At 38.5% G+C, this 17784-nt stretch overlaps 2 protein-coding genes across 5 annotated transcripts; one reads left to right on the top strand and one right to left on the bottom strand.

The window, feature by feature from the left end:
- Positions 1 to 12376: 12376 nt before the first annotated feature.
- Positions 12377 to 12880, bottom strand: LOC132628733 (uncharacterized). Its single transcript, XM_060344497.1, has 2 exons — positions 12694 to 12880; positions 12377 to 12639 (listed from the first exon to the last, which is right to left on the bottom strand). The coding sequence occupies exons 1-2, from the start codon at positions 12878 to 12880 to the stop codon at positions 12377 to 12379; spliced, it is 450 nt and encodes a 149-aa protein (XP_060200480.1).
- A 161-nt stretch (positions 12881 to 13041) lies between these two features.
- LOC132626753 (protein AGENET DOMAIN (AGD)-CONTAINING P1-like) lies at positions 13042 to 17784 on the top strand. 4 transcript variants are annotated; one of them, XR_009577602.1, is made up of 6 exons: positions 13042 to 13594; positions 15301 to 15780; positions 15886 to 16380; positions 16487 to 16957; positions 17048 to 17307; positions 17460 to 17784. XR_009577602.1 is itself a non-coding variant. In XM_060341735.1 (6 exons), exons 2-6 carry the CDS (start codon positions 14587 to 14589, stop codon positions 17472 to 17474), a joined length of 1488 nt encoding a protein of 495 aa, XP_060197718.1. In that variant the 5' UTR covers positions 13469 to 13594; positions 14492 to 14586; the 3' UTR covers positions 17475 to 17784. The 4 variants fall into 4 exon arrangements, 3 of the variants coding, with proteins under 3 accessions (XP_060197715.1, XP_060197716.1, XP_060197718.1); XM_060341735.1 differs by lacking the exon at positions 17048 to 17307 and adding an exon at positions 14492 to 14613 and having other exon boundaries at positions 13469 to 13594; XM_060341732.1 differs by lacking the exon at positions 17048 to 17307.

The following is a 17784-nucleotide window of genomic DNA, read 5'->3' as shown; positions in this document are numbered from 1 at the left end:
TTATCAAGATTGAATTAATTAAATTTTGATATTAAATTCGCCTAAATAGCTGCTCATATTTTATCACCTATTTTTTAAGAGAATTGTTAAATTACTATTATTCAACCATTTCATTTATCAATAAAAGTAGGTATCAAGATTCTGCCATCAGAAGTGCATGAGTCCTCCAATTTGGCAGAAAAGGCATGTAAATAAGAAAACCAAATACTACATTTTTTAAAATCAATCACCCATCTTAGAGGAACAATCACAATCCTTTTCTTTTTTTTTCACGGATCAACAACATTCCTGACCAAATCTTCACACAATTCGAACATTTGATCCTCAATTGGGAACTTTTAAAATCTTTTACTTTGAAGTAACTTATCTTTAACGGGAGTGACAATTTATGTTTGCTCAAATTATTTAAGAACCATTTTTGTCTGTTTAGGGGACAATCTGTGCTGACCATTTATTTATTATGGATATGTTGTTGTTGAAGACTTTAATTGTTTTTTGAATTTTATTTAATTAAAAAAAATGAGAGATGAAGTAAGAAGACACAGCGGGAGATAGATGAGTCAAATTAAGGAGTAACATCTTGATAAACATAAAATTTTGATAATTTTATTTTATTTTGAGAAATTAATTTTCTATTTCTACTTCCGAAAGAAATGTACATATTTCTATTTCTAGCAGAAGAAAAATTAATTTTGGTACAATTCAAAATTACTTTTAATATTTTAAAAAATTTTAGTCAAACATTTTCATTCTTCAAAATAAATACTTTTTTTACAAAGTTTGGCCACACAAGTTATGGATTCAACCTACTTATTTGAGTTTTTAGCTATTTGTAGTCTCATACCATATACACTCTTTGTTCATTTTTACTTGTTCACAACATAAGAAATAATAAATGAAGTGCATGTTTTGTCATCATATTCATGATATTTTGCATTTTAAAAAGTTTTGAGAAATGATTTGGGGAATGATATGTCACGACCCAGCTCCGTGGGCCGCGACTGGTGCCCTATTTGGACACCCAAACTGACTTACGTATCAGATCGACATATCAAAGATTCATTCAGATTTAACATACGTAAATTTTAAACAGATGCTAAAAATAATGTCGTCTTAAGCGGTCGCCCGTACAAAATATCATATCAAATCCTATAGGTTGGCGGAATAGACATCGCCCAGATATACACACATATACAAACAGATGGGCCGTTTTGGCCATAATAGCAAACGGGACCGCATTAAGACGCAGATCACAATCACAAACGAACAAACATGACCCATGACCCACATATATGACTACAGGCCTCTACAAATCATAACAGAAACACGTGACGGGATAGGGCCCCGCCGTACCCAAACAGCCATATACATATATGTTGAACATGTATAACAGAAGGTATGTACCAAAATATGAACTCCGGATCGAAAGGAGTACTCCAAATAGCAGAATAAGTACCCTACACCGGCGGGTCACCTGAACGAACGTCTGTACCTGCGGGCATGAAACGCAGCCCCCGAAGAAAGGGGGTCAGTACGAAATATGTACTGAGTATGTAAAGCATGAAATACAGAAATCTGAAACATAGCTGAAATGAGAAGTACAGAATGTGGAGACAGAATTAAGATATCAAAACCTGTGCCGAAAATATATATATAATGCAAATGAAAATCATGCATAGGGCTCAGGAACGTGGTCGCCACTCCGACGCTAGCGCCACAACACATCATACTCCAGAAGGTTTCAAATCTCCGTACAATCTCCGAACATATCATATCATCAGAACATATCATATCATCAGAACACATCATATGCCATATCACATCATAACGCCATATATAAGCGGTACCCGGCCCTATGGCGAGGTCTCGGGAACCATAACACATCATACTGCCGAATATCATATAGTGCGCACGATCACAAAACCGGCCCGGGATCCGGCGAACGATATCATAGTAGTAGGCACGAGCGGAGTAGTGCGGAAACCATATGCTTATAAATAAATAAATTCCAAGACTCGATGAATAAATACATATACAAACTGATATCAGAAGGCTCAAGGTAAACATCGAGTCTATCGGAATTAGTATACAAAAGTTGCGAACTTTCAAATTACAAAACTTTCGAAAAACACTTCATAGGTCATTTTCTGAAAATTTAGTATCATTCATATTAAGGAACTTTCAAATAACATTATAGCGTACTTCAAACGGAGCCTTAGAATCATATGCACATATCCAAAATTTACGTGTCCAAACTTAGGCCATATCAAATATTTTTCAAACCACATTCGGAAACGTATCGACTAATACTTCAAACATCATAGGCATGTGACAAGTCATATGGAATAGTTTATGGAAATCAAAGACATAGGTCATCCTAGTGGCTCTAGGAGTAGAATTTTCTTTAGAGCATACATATATGTCATTCGTTTATTTCATAAAGGTCATGCCAAAAAGGGAGAACGGTAAGCTTTACATACCTCAATCCCTTACTAACAAAACTCGATCACTTGCCAACCAAATTCCGACTCAAGTCTCGGGCTCTCCAATATCTACAATAATATTATCAATTACCCAAAAATTAGCTACAAGTACTTAGAATTTTAATTCTAATTAGTATTTGTCTACCGAAATTTCGGCAGCAACTCCCCTGTAAATTCAACATCCCTGAGAATTAAACTCGGCCAAATTCATCAACAACCATACCAACAACCATACCAATAACATCAATAATCAATTCAAAACACATTCTAACATTAGTAACCTTCCTTCCAACATGATTCATCAACATTCAATTCAACTACGAATTTTCAAGCCGATATCGACTCTTACATATTCACTACTAATTCAAGATCATTCAAGTGCAATTCAAAAGCACTTCATAACATTCTACAAAATATACAAAAATCCCACCAAGACTAGAATCCATCCGAAATCTCCAACCTTCGACACAACATTCACAACACATTTTTTTCATCTTCCAATTTCATCAACAACAACCACAATTTGCACTTCAACAATTCCATTCCCATAATTACATAAACTAGAATAAAATCACAAAATTTCCTAGAACAACTTAACAACCAATTTTTCATGCCAACTTGGACTAATATTCTTCCACTTACATCACAAGGCCACCACAACACAATTTAACATAATAAATAAAATTTTGAAAATCCCTCTCCATCAACCACCATACACGGCCACACACACATACACCCACAACACATAATTTTTATACTTTACATTCACTTCCATATACTACAACATATATATAAAATTCTTCCAAGATAAAAAGAGTAGAATCTTTACCTTTTTCCAATTTTTCCGCTTGCTAAAAAAAGTATTTTCTTGCCTCCAAATTTGTATCACGTTGAAGAGAGTCTTGAGCTTAGTAGGAATACAAGAAAATTACAATTTTTTGAATCAAGGATGGAAGCCCTCAATTTTTTTCTTTTTTTTCCTTCAATGGCCGAATGGCCTTCTTGCTCTTCTTTTTTTTTATTTTTTTTTTGTGCTCTTAGTCTCTTGAAGGTTCTAAAATGAAGACAATTATGGGCCCTCCATCTATTTATTTTCTTGAATTAATTGGCTCATGGGCTTGGGCCCATGGCCGGCCACCCCATGAATTTTGGGCCTTTTGTTATTTTTTTTTTCATTTATTTTGAGCCCAATTAGATATAGGTCTCATTTTGTAATTCCCGAAACTAATTTCCAAAACTTCCCATTTTGCCCTTGACCTTCCTCCATATTTCCACATCAACATTTTTTATGAGCAACATATATATTAATTAAAGTCAAAATATGGCCTTATTTCTCACAAGTCAAAATTATTTCAAATTTCCCGAATATGCAAAAATACGGGATATAACAGAATAGTTAATGTTAAGGAAAAATCAGAAAGAGAAAAAAAAGTATTATTCTCTTGATATATTAACAACAACAACAATATACGCAGTGAAATCTCACAAGTGGAGTCTAGAGAGGGTAGAGTGTACGCAGATCTTACCCCTATCTTGGGAAGTAGAAAGATTATTTCAGGTAGACCCTCGGCACAAGGACAAGCAATTCATAGCAGTCCAAAAAAAATAACGAAAATGAAGAGGCCATGACAAAATACAACATAAAACATGACAAGCAGTCCGAAAAAAAAACAATAACAAGCACAAATAATACGATAATCGAAGAACATGAGACAACATATAATAACATAAGTCGAAGGACAACGAAGTACAAGGATAATACTGCGACTACTAGTATGGAAGGATACGTGAGACAATGCTCAACTACCTACTAACCTTCTACCCTAATATGTGACCTGCATAACCTCCTATTTAAGATCATGTCCTTGATAAGCTTAAATTGCATCATGTCCTATCTAATCACCTCTCCCCATTACTTCTTCCACCTACTTCTACCTCTCCTGAAACCGTCCATAGCCAACCTTTCACAGCTTCGCACCGGTGCATTCGTGCATCTTCTCTTCACATGTCTAAACCATCTCAATCTCGCTTCCAACGTCTTGTCCTCCACCAAGGCCACTCACATCTTGTCCGGAATATCTTCATTTCAAATCTTATTTCTCCTAGTATGTCCACACATCCTGTCACGACCCAACCGGAGAGCCATGACGGGCACCCAAAGCTAACTTACCGAGCGCCTCATGACATACATCTCATAATCATATCTAAGTGGGCCACAAAGCTAACTCATAGATATCATAATTTGTTAGGGATATGAGTCCAAGAGATGTGCACACATATATGTATTCGCCATCAAACTATGCCCATATACAAGCCGACAAGGTTACCAAAATGATATAACAAAACTGAAAAGGTCATAGAACACCTAACTGTACACATCTATCTACGAGCCTGTCACACCCCGAACCATGGCCTGGGCGTAACACGGCACTCGGTGCCTGACTGCATGTGACTGAGCGAATCACATGCCTTACTAAATCATCATGGGGCATACATGAGCGGAAATATAACGTGAAGTGCATGATGAGCTTTTATAAAACATAGTAAGTGTCACGTCCCGTTTAGGGGCCGCGACGGGTACCCGGGGCTAACCACCGAACACCGCTCGTACTATCACTTCTTAAACTCATTTAACAATCATTTATCAAATTCGTACTCATTTTACAAGGGAAATTGCTTTTCGTTACAAAATATAATACTTTCATGCAAAAACATACGTCAATGTACCTATACACATACATATACGTAGTCCTCACGTCGTGAAACCACATAACCCGCACTGAGTATCTACGAGCCTCTATGGAGTGACATACACAAATATGCACAAAAACAACATCATAAGCACCTCCGGGGCAAAGGAGTGCTTTCAATCAGTTAACAGCTTCTAAGAGTCCGGAGTAAGGTCTCCTCCCTGTCTACCTGTGGGCATGAACACAGCGTCCAAAGAAAAACGGACGTCAGTACGAATATTGTACTGAGTATGCAAGGCAGGAACGAAATGAACAATATCGTAGGAGCATCATGCAACATGAGAAAATTTATAACCTACCTGAATGTCGTGCACAACATACGTTCTTATGCATTTGTGTGTATCTCACATTTTACATCATTATATTACACGTATCATCATAACTCACACACCATCACATGCATCATTACCTGTATCATCACACACATCATTACCTGTATCGTCACATCATAATCTGCCTCGTTACCCGCGTCCGGGTAACCTTCATATGCCGCCCACTAGTGGTGATCATGCCCGGCCCTCTAGGCTCGGTGTAACATAGCATCCCGCATTCGCGGTGACATGCCCGGCCAAATAGGCGCGGTGGAATCATACGCAGCCCGCATTCGCGGTGACATACCCGGCCAACTAGGCCCGGTGGAATCATATGCAGCCCGCATTCGCGGTGACATGACCGGCCAAACAGGCGCGATGGAATCATATGCAGCCCGCATTCGCGGTGACATGCCCGGCCAAATAGGCGCGGTGGAATCATATTATCACAAAATCAATCATTACACATTAGATTCACACATCTCATAACATAGCATCATCTTATCATTTCTTAGCATTTTATACATAACATAGTTGCGTTACAAGCTAACATCATTAATCATCTTATAAACATGTCATACATTAGCATTAAGAGCATGCTTTAGGCTTTAGGGACAATCACGCTATGACGGGGTGACGTAAGGTCGTAAACCCCCGATCTTATTATGGGCATTCATGAATATCGTGCCTCGCCTTGAAGGGAATAAAGCATAAGGCGAGTATTGACAAGAACAACGTCATCATCGTTATAGGAACGTCATGCCACAACTTCCTAAATCACTATACTTTAGCTTATTACCATCGTTTCCATACTCGTATGCGTTGCATCGTAGTGGAAGACTCGTGAGCTTCATCTTATAGGAGAATTATGGAAAACTTAAAGGATTCATGCTCTTTTTTTTTTTGAAGAGATAAGCCTCCCCCTAGAGCATTCATCAGCATCTTGGAAATATCATATCGTGAACATCTAGCATTTACGTACTCTAACTCATTTCCTTGTGTAGCAAATTAGGGTCATAGGCTTTCCGGCATTTGATGAATTCATGAAAGAGGAGGGAAATCATGCTACAAGATTCATGCCATAGAAGGAAGGGACTAGTCTCACATACCTTGGTCGTTTAGTTAAGCTATCGTCCACTTGTCCTTCTTCAAAGTCGGGTTGCTACCTTCATGAGAGAATTCGTATTAGTATTAATTAAGCGACTATAAGAACGCGTCGTTACTTCTTAGAGAAAATCGGGCAGCGTTTCCTCTGTTTCTACTACCTCCCATGATCAATTTCCAACTCCCAAACATTCACAACAATACTCACAATATAATAACCAACCATTATCATTTATATACATTAACCACAATCCACCACTTTTCTCCATTTTCCCCACATTTATTCTTATGATTCCTTATTGTGTTTTCGCGTATATAATACTTATTTCATGATACAAACGTCATTTATAACGTATTCACAATCACAACACATCAACACTCATGATTCAATCCAACTACCATTCACCCATTGCACTATTCACCCATTGCTATGTCTTCCTACAATTCAAGTATTTCATCACTTAATCTCTCAAACTATTGAAGAAGAGTCATAAAACTTACCTAATGATGGATGAATAGCTTTTGAGTGGAACTCCTCTTCTTACTTCAAAACCCTAACTCACTCTTCTTGAGTTTTCTTGGCCTAGATGAACTTTTAATGGGTTTCCCAACTTGATTTCATGGATTTGGTGTAGTTGATCAAGGGTTTCCTTTGATTTCTTATGGATGAATGGTGGGGAAGGTTCTAGAGAGTTCTTGGGTGTGGGGAGAATGAAAAATGAATGAAATAAAATGAGGGGAGGGTCTTATATTATTTCATGAAATCAGTCCCGATCGAGATGCACGGAGCAATCGACGGAGCGTCAATCGGATCGACGGAGCGTCGATCTGGTCGTCGATGACTTTAAATTTCCAGTGAGCAATCTGTTATTTCCTTCATTTCGACGGTGAGAAGGACGGCCCGTCGATGTGAACGACGGAGCGTCAATACTTCCGTCGAGTGGTCTTCACCCCATTTCAACTTTACGATATAATCGACGAAGCGTCGACCAGTTCGACGGTGCAAAGGACGGCCGTCGAACTCCCTTTTCACTGAACTGCCCGAATCCATTTGACGAACGGTTCTTCCTTGCTGTTAACGTCTTTGGAATCTTAATTAGGATTATTAAACACCCATTCTTATTTGTAGGGACATCATGTTTGCCTTAACTTACGTTAGCCCCTTCACCGCTCAGCAACCGAAACTCCGAGGTGTAACAGTAAGTCATAATATTAAACATAAGTACTTGGTTAAGTCATGAATGCAGTCAATATCATAAATGAGCCAAACCGGCTAACCAACTCTGGAAGTCTAACATGACACTTGTCTTGTCTATGAAACCTCTAACATGAGTCTGAAACACGTAATATACTTGTTGGGACAAGGCCCCTAGCATACCTTTAGATGCAAAACTAAATAAAGAAAGACAATGCCTAAACCCCGAATGAGATGGGGCTCACCAATACGCTGGTACGTGCAGATCCTAATGAGCAGAGGCGTCGTCCTGTAAATCCGTACCTGCATCGTGAAATGCAGGCCCCCGGGCAATAAAAAGGGACGTCAGCACATTGAAGGTACTGGTATGTAAAGCAACTGAAAGAAATAACATGGGACATGGAATAACATGATAAGAACTGAAACTAAAAACCTGTACCTGAACATGAGCATAAGCATGAGCATGAGCATGGATACATATATATATAACATAAGTAAAACATGATAAGTAGGGAGAGCATTTCATAAACCGACAACATGATATCACCACGTGGATACGTGGAGTCTGGTACCTTGGCGGACCAGCAGAGCCCCCATACCTTGCCAGGGTATAAGGTGGTAACGTGCCTGATGGATCCATTCAGTGTAAATGAAGGAATCGTTCTAACTGGGCGGAGCGATCCTTGTCCTACGGTGGCTACGTAGTTTCAGGCTATCTGAGCCTTCTCGGTAATTCGTGCAACTCCCAAAAACATGAACATGATATAATTGGCTAAGAAGCCCATGATTTTCGTGAATTAACTTGTACTTGACTTGTAATCATGATTTCACAAAATAACTTGTAAACATGGTTTCATGAAATAACTTGTAAACATGGTTTCATGAAATAACTTGTATTTAGCATGTATGTATCTTGTATCATAGCATGAAAGCAATTATATAATATAGTTGCATGAAAACTTGTAGACACGTAGGATATTCATGAAATAATCATTTTAGCTAAAACATGCATGCAAGAACCCATGGAATACAAGATATGAGTTTTCATGGATTACAGACTGATTCTCAATAATCATACGGAGTTATTAAGAACACAATGATAGAATAATAGCAATTCATACATAATATAATCATGGACATGGACCTAGAGTTGTCATAAGCATGGTATAGAAAACCCTAGTTTTCATAGAGAATAAAAATTTATGGATTATGAGGCGTGAGGAAGAACAATGATGTTCCCACACGTAGATAGTAACTCTACATACCTGGTAATGCCCCAAACTTGAATTAAAGACTCTAACTTTAAAGAGGATTTCCAAAATCTTGAATTCTTGAACCTTGAGATGGGTTTTCTTGAAAACCCTAGTTTAGGAATGATGATTTCTTGTTTAGATTACAAGGATGTGTATTAGAATTGACTTGGAATAATTAGAGTAGACTTACCTTAGTGTTCTTGATGATGGAGGAGGGTAGGAGGTCGTGCTAGGGCTTGAAGGAATGAAAAATAATGATTTGAACTGATATGGACGAATATATACTGTTCTGGAAAAATTGAATTTTACGCCCAGTTAAATACTGGCCGTATTTTGAAATACGGTCCGTATTCCGTATGGACTGCATTGCGTCTCTTCAGTAAAATGGTCATAACTCTTTGTACAGATGTCTATTTGACCCTTATAATATACCGTTGGAAAGGTATTTCAAAGCTCTACAACTTTCATCAAGGAAGTTTTCTCAAATTCCAAATACCTTTTGAAATACGGGCCGTATTTTGAAATACGGTCCGTATTTAACAATGTAACATCCAAATGCCAAATTCCAGAATGCTCAGAAATCCTTGGTACCAGTTTACGACTTGAATTACGGCCCGTATACTGAAATACGGTCACTGTTCAAGGGCGTAAACCCCCATCTTACAACTGAACAGGGAAATTCCAATTCTCACATCCTTTATCTGATTTTCTAAGTCTAGGATCATGGTCAAAGCTTAAAGTTAAAGGTACGAGGTGTTACAGAGCCTCTACATGGAATGCATAACATCATAAAGGATGGGACAAGACCCTACCATGCCAATATATATACACAAAAGAATAGTAGCAGCTGAACCGCAACTCCGGAACAAGCGGAGCACTTCTGTGCAATCGCTGATGAAGCAACCTAGGGGTCTGGTCTGTCTCTCTGTCTACTTGCGAGCATGAACGTAGCATCCACAAACAAAAGGACGTCAGTACGAATAATGCACCGATTATGTAAGGCATGAGTAACAACATAATGAAAGTATAAAGATAACATAAGATAAATGAGATCAACTTGTACCTCTAAATGCCTCTTAAGGCAGATGTCATGCATGCTTGGCTTTTTAAAAAAAAAACATTTTCATACATACATATACATTACCGTACCCGGATATATAGGCGCGGTGTTATCATAATATCATCATTATCATGTGTCCAGGATAACATCATAACCTGTCCACTGCAGTGGTGTGCACATCTACGTGGCTGCCCGGCCGACTATAGCATGGCTCGATGTGAGAAAATACATACATACATATATAAAGCATGCATGAGATCCCAAATAAAAGCTATAACTGTATCAGAGTGACGTAAGGTCAGTAAACCTCCTACTGTCAATATGCAACTATCATCATGAACATATCTCACCTTGAAGAAACAACAATCGTAAGATGAGATCAATATCGATAAACAAGATCAATAACCAATAATCATGAGACAAGGATCAATAATATCATAAGGGAATCAAGAACATAAGCTTCTAGCATTTCTAGGGATGGAGTCAATATGGATATCATTCGAATGGGTTGTATCAATGAGATCATGCCATAAAAAAGAGAGGGACAACCTTACATACCTTGTCGTCTCCTTAACTACTTAACACTTATACTCCCAAGCTTGTAAATCTACATTCAAGATAATTCATACTAGAGTTAAGCCTTGAAAAATCTCATGAGGTCAAACTAGAGTAATTAGTGAGCTAGCGAAAATTGGGCAGCATTTTCCCAATTTCATCTACTTCCACCAAAATCCAAAACAACTCCTAAACAACAATAACAACACCAAAAATACCATAGTAAAGAAATTATATTCAAATTAAACTTGAATCAATCCAACATCCCCTTCCAAAAATCAACCCATAGCCATCAACTTCAACTTAATACCTTGTGACTTCTCTACTATGATTCTCTTCTTTTTTAAGACTTGCTAAACCTTCAAGTCAGCTCAATCATAAGAAATAAGATGAAGAACATACCTTATACTAGAAGAACTTCACCTCTCTCAACTTTTTCCAAGACCAAATTCATCACAACATTAGGTAGAGGCAAGAACAATCATGTTCCATAAATTAGCTTAGGGTTTTGGGGGTTGATCTTCTCTTGTCATGGTATGGAATGTTTTGGAATGGCGGAGAACCTTTAAGAACACTCTTATAATGTGGAGAGAGAAGTGTGAAAAGTGCATATGAAAAATGGGACCTTTTGGAGCTTAAAAAGGGTTTAAAACTGCCCCACCGCTTCATGTTGCGGTGGAGATGTGGCCTAGCAAGTTGGACTTGAGGCCGCATACTCCCACAACAACATAGGGTGGTGTTGGGCAGTAAGGTCCCTTAAAAATGGGAGTTTCCGGCCAATATGCTGCACAACAAACTCAGTATGCGGCCGCAAACTGCCCAAAATCCCCACTTTTCGCGAAAATGCGTTCTTTTCGATTATTTTAACCTCCAATCCTTATGGTACCTCCTTAACACTTATGTAGCCTCTCATAAACCATCTAAGAATCCCTATAACTCCCTCTCAAGCTAATGCTAAATAATTTATAACACAAATGATGCAAAATCTTCCAAAAACATGACACTAATTCTAACCTCCAATGAACTTTCTTCCGCCGATTCATTTAACTCCGAAACTTTAAGGTATATACTTAAAATTGTTAGATATCTTCCTTAACTTCGTAAGGCTTCATGTCCACTTTGGGCTTACGTTAGTTTACTTATAATGCAAACGACGCGAAGTTTTCCAAGATGTAACACATCCATCGCAACATCCTCATTTCCGTAGCCTTCATCTTCTAAACGTGAGAGTTGTTGATTAGCCAACACTCCACCCCATATAACATAGTCAATCTAACCACCACTCTGTAAAACTTGCCTTTAATTTTTTGTGGAACCTTTTTATCACAAAAGACTCTGGATGTAACCCTCTATTCAATCCACCCAAGATACTTGAAACTCTCTCTCTTTTGAATGGCTTGGGCACCAAGCCTCACTTCCACGTCAGCCTCATGCGTTACGTCACTGAACCTGCATTCCAAGTACACTGTCTTTGTCTTGCTCAACCGGAACCCTTTACACTCCAGGGTTTGTCTCCAAATCTCCAAATTAGCGTTAACTCCACTCAGGTCACGCCAATCAAAACTATGTCATCCGCGAATAACATACACTATGGCACCTCACCTCGAATTTGCCGCGTCAATCCATCCATCATACACCAAATAAAAACGGGCTAAGAGCCGATCCCTAGTGCAACCCCATCACAACTGAGAACTTCTCTGAGTCTCCTCCCATTATCCTTACTCGGGTCTTGATTCCATCATACATGTCCTTAATCACCCTAGTGTACACCACATAAACACTTCTGCCTCCGAGCATCTCCATGAAAACCTCTATTGGGACTTTGTCGTATTCCTTTTCTAAGTCGGTGAACACCATGTATAAGTCCTTCTTCCTTCGGTATACAACTCCACCAGTCTCCTTACAAGATGATTGGCTTCTGTAATAGACTGTCTCGGCATGAATCCAAACTTGTCATCAGAAATAGATATGTCTCTCCTCACCCTCATCTCCACCATCCTGTTCCAAGCTTTCATAGTGTAGCTTAGCAACTTGATGCCCCCTGTAGTTATAGCAACTCCGAATGTCACTCGTATTCTTGTACAAAGAAATCATTGTACTCCACCTCCAGTTTTCAGACATTTTCGCCGTCTTAAAAACGACATTACACAAACTTGTCAGCCACTCCATATTGCGCTCTTTTAGAAGTCTACTGGAGTTTCTTGATATATTAAAATATATAAATAAAAATAAAATTTTATTTTTAATATAATAAATAAATAAAAATGAATGGAGGGACTACTATGCAAACATTTTGTTATACATACACAATCCAAAAATAGGAAAAATCTGTTTGGGTCAGGGGTTTGTGGCCTCCACATTCTCCAGAAATGTGTACATACCATAAAGCACCAACACACAGCTTTCTCACACCTCCTAGTTCTTCACCGTTTCCACTCTCACAGTAAGTAACCCCTTCTCTCCGTCTCTCTCTTAGGGTTTTTGGACATGCAATGCTTCAACAAAGGAGACGCTGTAGAAGTCCTAAAAACACACCCTTATACCATCTGGTTCCCAGCCACCATACTCAGATCAACCCCAACCAAAAATGGTCAAATTTACGTTGAATTCAACACCCTTTCCGACAGGAGGGAGTATGTTAATGTCGGTGATGTGCGTCCTACACCTCCACAAGAGCTACACAAGTACTTCAAAGTTGGTGATAATGTGGAAGTTCTTTATCAAGAAAAGGGGTGGAGAAAAGGGAAAGTTAATGATATCTTGCAGAATTCTATGTATTTGGTTTCACTTCTTGATGAGGGAGATGAAATTGTTAAAGTGGAACAATGGTGTTCAAGGGTTTATAGACATTGGGATCATGGCTCTTGGGTTCCTCCTCTTCAGGTACTCTTTAGCTTAATTTTAGTTCAAAATATACATTGCTTTAGTCCACTTTTGCTCCCAAGTTAGTCAAATTGACTTTGAATTGCTCCCGTTTGGCTATAGACTTGAAACTTGAAAAGTTGAGTTTTTGAAGTTGTGAGTTTTGGAACTTGAAAATATTTTGAAGATACATATTCAAAATCTGATCAAATATCATGGCCAAACAGACATTTGAAGAGAGTACTGTAGACCTTATTGCATGTTGGTTTTAGGAATTTATATATATTGAGATTAAATGGTGATATAATTGACTGCTTACCTGTTTTATTCAATACCCTGCTTTTGATGCAAGTTTGAATTTGGGAAGAAATCTAGCTAAAAACTATGATAAGCTAAAGCTGTACTAAAAGAGCTAAAATATGGTTTTCATTGATAAAGCTTCAAAAGAGTTACAACAACAGAATGTAAAGGAAGATAGCCTAACTAATGGACATGGGGTAAATGTGTAACTAAGAAAACTAAACTTAAGGGTCTGAATGTAAATAATGGAACTTGTGTTGTCCTTCTGTAAACCAACTCTCCAACAGCTGTACTACTCCAACTACACCAGGTACAACCATCACAAGCATAGCTCATCTTCAATGTTATAGTTCCACAATTTAAATTGTATCAGCTTTCTCTCCCAAAGATGTGTTTTTAATAAAATGGGATCTTTATTGGTTTACACTTTACATCTCTTCTTGGTTGTTATTATTGTTGATCGAAGTTGCATTTTAGTGCTCGCCTAACACAAAGGGGAGCTTTTTCTAAGTGGGTCGCTTCGCGCAAGACATTGCTTAGGACCAACGGGTCACACGACAGGTGCACGATCTACTTTGCACGTTCCATCCTTCAGCCCTTTGCCTATCGGCTTTGCAGGCAAGCTACCTTGATCCGTCTTCGGCTTCGATTCGTTACACTCAGAAGCTCCAACAAGCCCTAAAGTTCCTTGATTCTTGACTTTCCCAAGGATTATGCTGTTGGTACTCGAGGGAGTGGAGGTTGCTGAATTTTTTTATTTTCTGTTAATCTTTTTCAGTATTAGTACTAGCATATGAAGGGAAACATTACCTTATCAAAAAAAGAAAGTACTAGCATATGAAGGGATGTGTAGCCGAGAATCCTGTTAGTCTTTTTTTTTTTTTTCAATTGGATTTGGACTGAAAGCCTTGCACTTTGATCCTAATTTTACTTGATAGTTAGGTGACAATCTCTTGATTGATCTGATGGTTTGACAGAAAAGCAAGAGGAAAAAAATCATTTTGGCACTCATGCACAAATAATGCAAATCCAAAGGCTGTAGTAAACTAAAAGGCATGACAGTTTTTTCTCTTTCATTCCTTGACAATTTTTTATTCTGAGGAAGATGCTACGGTGAAATATATATGAGATGAATCAAATCTTCCTCTTTGTTAAGAAATAAACAAAACGAAAAATGTAGTTGAGAATGCTTCCTTCTATTACGCTTATTTGGCATGTGCTCATAATAATACAGGAAATTGTAAGAGATATTTAGTAGGGCAGTTAGCTGAATATTCACTCGGTGGAGCTTACATTTCCTGTATAATACCTTGTTAAAATTCTTTTGATGTATTGTATTCTAAAGTTTATCTCTTTCATGTATACTACCTAGTTAAAATTATTGTGAGGCAGAAACTTATCAAAAACAAAATATTGTTGCAATGCAGAAGAATATACCAGAGGTAGAGCTAAAGTCAAGAAGGATCAAACTGAGGATAAAGTGTAGCAGATGTTGGAAGGAAACATTCAACGAAGGGATGTCTGTGGAGGTGAAACGTGATAAAGAAGGTTGCTATGGTTCATGGCATACTGCAGTTATTGTCGAAGCTGTTGGCTATGACAAGTTTTTGGTTGAATACCAGAAACTGAAAGCAGTTAATGGGTCTCAATTTCTCAAAGAAGAGGCTGATGCTTCTTGCATCAGACCATGTCCACCTGAAATCCGATCGTTTCATCCTTTTGAACATCTTGATAGGGTAGATGCTTGGATCAATGATGGATGGTGGGAAGCTCATATAATAGACGTTCTTGGTGGTTTTAATTATGTAGTGTGTCTGTTGACCACAGAGGAAGAATTGGTGTTTGAGCATTCTATGCTGAGGCCTCATCAAGATTGGGTCAAAGGGAAATGGGTTACTGCCAGAGAGGTATGTTCCTCTTCTCTCTTCCTCGTTCTTCTTGGCTTTTTCCCTCGAGGATACATAATAATCTTCTTTTCCTTTTTTCATTCTCCTTGGCTCAATTTCTTAAAGTTTGATATGCCAACAAGTTCATCTGACATGACATTGAAGTCAAAGGAGCTGAAAATCAGGATAAAGTGTAGTGGAACGACATCGGAGCCGAAATTCAGCAAGGGTATAAGGGTAGAAGTGAGAAGTGATGAAGAAGGATACCAGGGTTCCTGGTACACTGCAGTTATTGTTGATTCCATTGGTCAGCATAAGTTTTTGGTGGAATACTTGACACTAAGAACTGAGGACGAATCTGAGCCCCTTAGAGAAAAAGCAGATGCTTCTGACATTAGGCCCTGCCCCCCTTTAATTCAAAGAATTGACAGATTTAAAATGCTTGAAGAGGTTGATGCATGGTATAATGAGGGATGGTGGGTTGGTCTTATATGCAAAATCCTTGACGGCTTAAAGTACATGGTTTATTTTTGGACTACAAATGAGGAGCTGGAGTTTGACCATTTCACTTTGAGACCCCATCAAGACTGGATTGATGGAAAATGGGTCATTGCCTTCATGGTAGGACAACCTTATTTTTTTGATAATTGCTATTTCGTTTGTTCTTCAAAAGCTTCATCCACCATTATTTGCTTCCTCATTCCTATATGATTCACGTGACATACAGAAAAAACCTCAAATCGAAGTGAAGCCCAAACTAAAGGGACAGAGAGGTGGAGTAGCCAAGCGTACCAATTTTTGCGTTGGAGCAAAGGTGGAGGTGAAGAGTGATGAAGAAGGTTACCAGGGTTCATGGTACCCTGCGAAGATTGTGAGACCTCTAGGAAATGAGAAGTATCTGCTACAATACCAGACTCTAGAAACTGATGATGAAACTGACCTCCTGACTGAAGAAGCAGATACTCTTTCTATAAGGCCTTATCCCCCACTAATCCAACAACATGACCAATTCAGGCCACTTGATGAAGTTGACGCTTGGTATAATGGTGGGTGGTGGGCTGGTCAAGTGTGCAAAGTTCTCAAAGGTTCTAATTATACGGTCTACTTTCCAACGGCAAATGAGATCTTGGAATTTCAGCATTCTGATTTGAGGCCTCATCAAAACTGGCTAGATGGAGAATGGGTTGCTGCTAAAAGGGTATGATGTGATTCTTTTTTCATTTTAAGTAGCTAACTTATTTTGTGAAGTTATTAGCATAGAGCTGCTAATTGATGATCTTGCCCACAGGCTTTGGTCTAGTGGTAAGTGCGCAACATGTGATGTGTATTAGGCGCATGTCACGGGTCCGAACCCTGCTGGAGACAAAAGCCGAGGAAGGTAGAGGGGCGGGCCCATTATCCGCCGAGTTTTGAACAGTGCGCCACTGGCTCTCGGGGATTTATTGGTTATGAAAAAACAAAACAAAAAAAGAGCTACTATTAATGATCTCTGGTATATTTGGACATAAAGACTCCCAAATTGGTTTTTTGTTTAGCTGTGATCATGAGGTTTGCTTCTCCGCTTTCTGTTTTATTGCGTCTAACAAAGTAAGAAAAGAAGGAAATTTTCTTGACGGTGCAATCTCTTCCATTTCATTCTCACACTGTTGGATATCTTGATCTGGAATACACAGCCTTGTCCAGAATGTGTTGCTTTGCAGGGTCCTATATCATGATCAGGGCAAAGCATGATGGTATTTACCGACGTGAATGGTTAGCACAATCTTCGAAGATCTTGGCACTTGGTCATTCATGGAAACATCAAACTGTGAATTCTGCAGAGCGAAAGTTAGGTCTTGTATATAGGGGGGTATCATTGTACATGAGTAGTATGATGGATGAACTTGGAAGAGCTGAACTTATCCATAACCTTTTTGTAACTATTATGACTAATTAAACATACAAGCCTCTGTTAGATCAAATTGCTTACATATAAAAAAAGATTATTTACTCGCAAGGTTAATTGCAAATGAACTCTTAACTAGA

The sequence above is a fragment of the Lycium barbarum genome, chromosome 2 (assembly GCF_019175385.1).
Source record: "Lycium barbarum isolate Lr01 chromosome 2, ASM1917538v2, whole genome shotgun sequence".
Classification (NCBI taxonomy): Eukaryota; Viridiplantae; Streptophyta; class Magnoliopsida; order Solanales; family Solanaceae; genus Lycium; species Lycium barbarum.
This window is presented reverse-complemented; position numbering and strand designations above follow the sequence as displayed.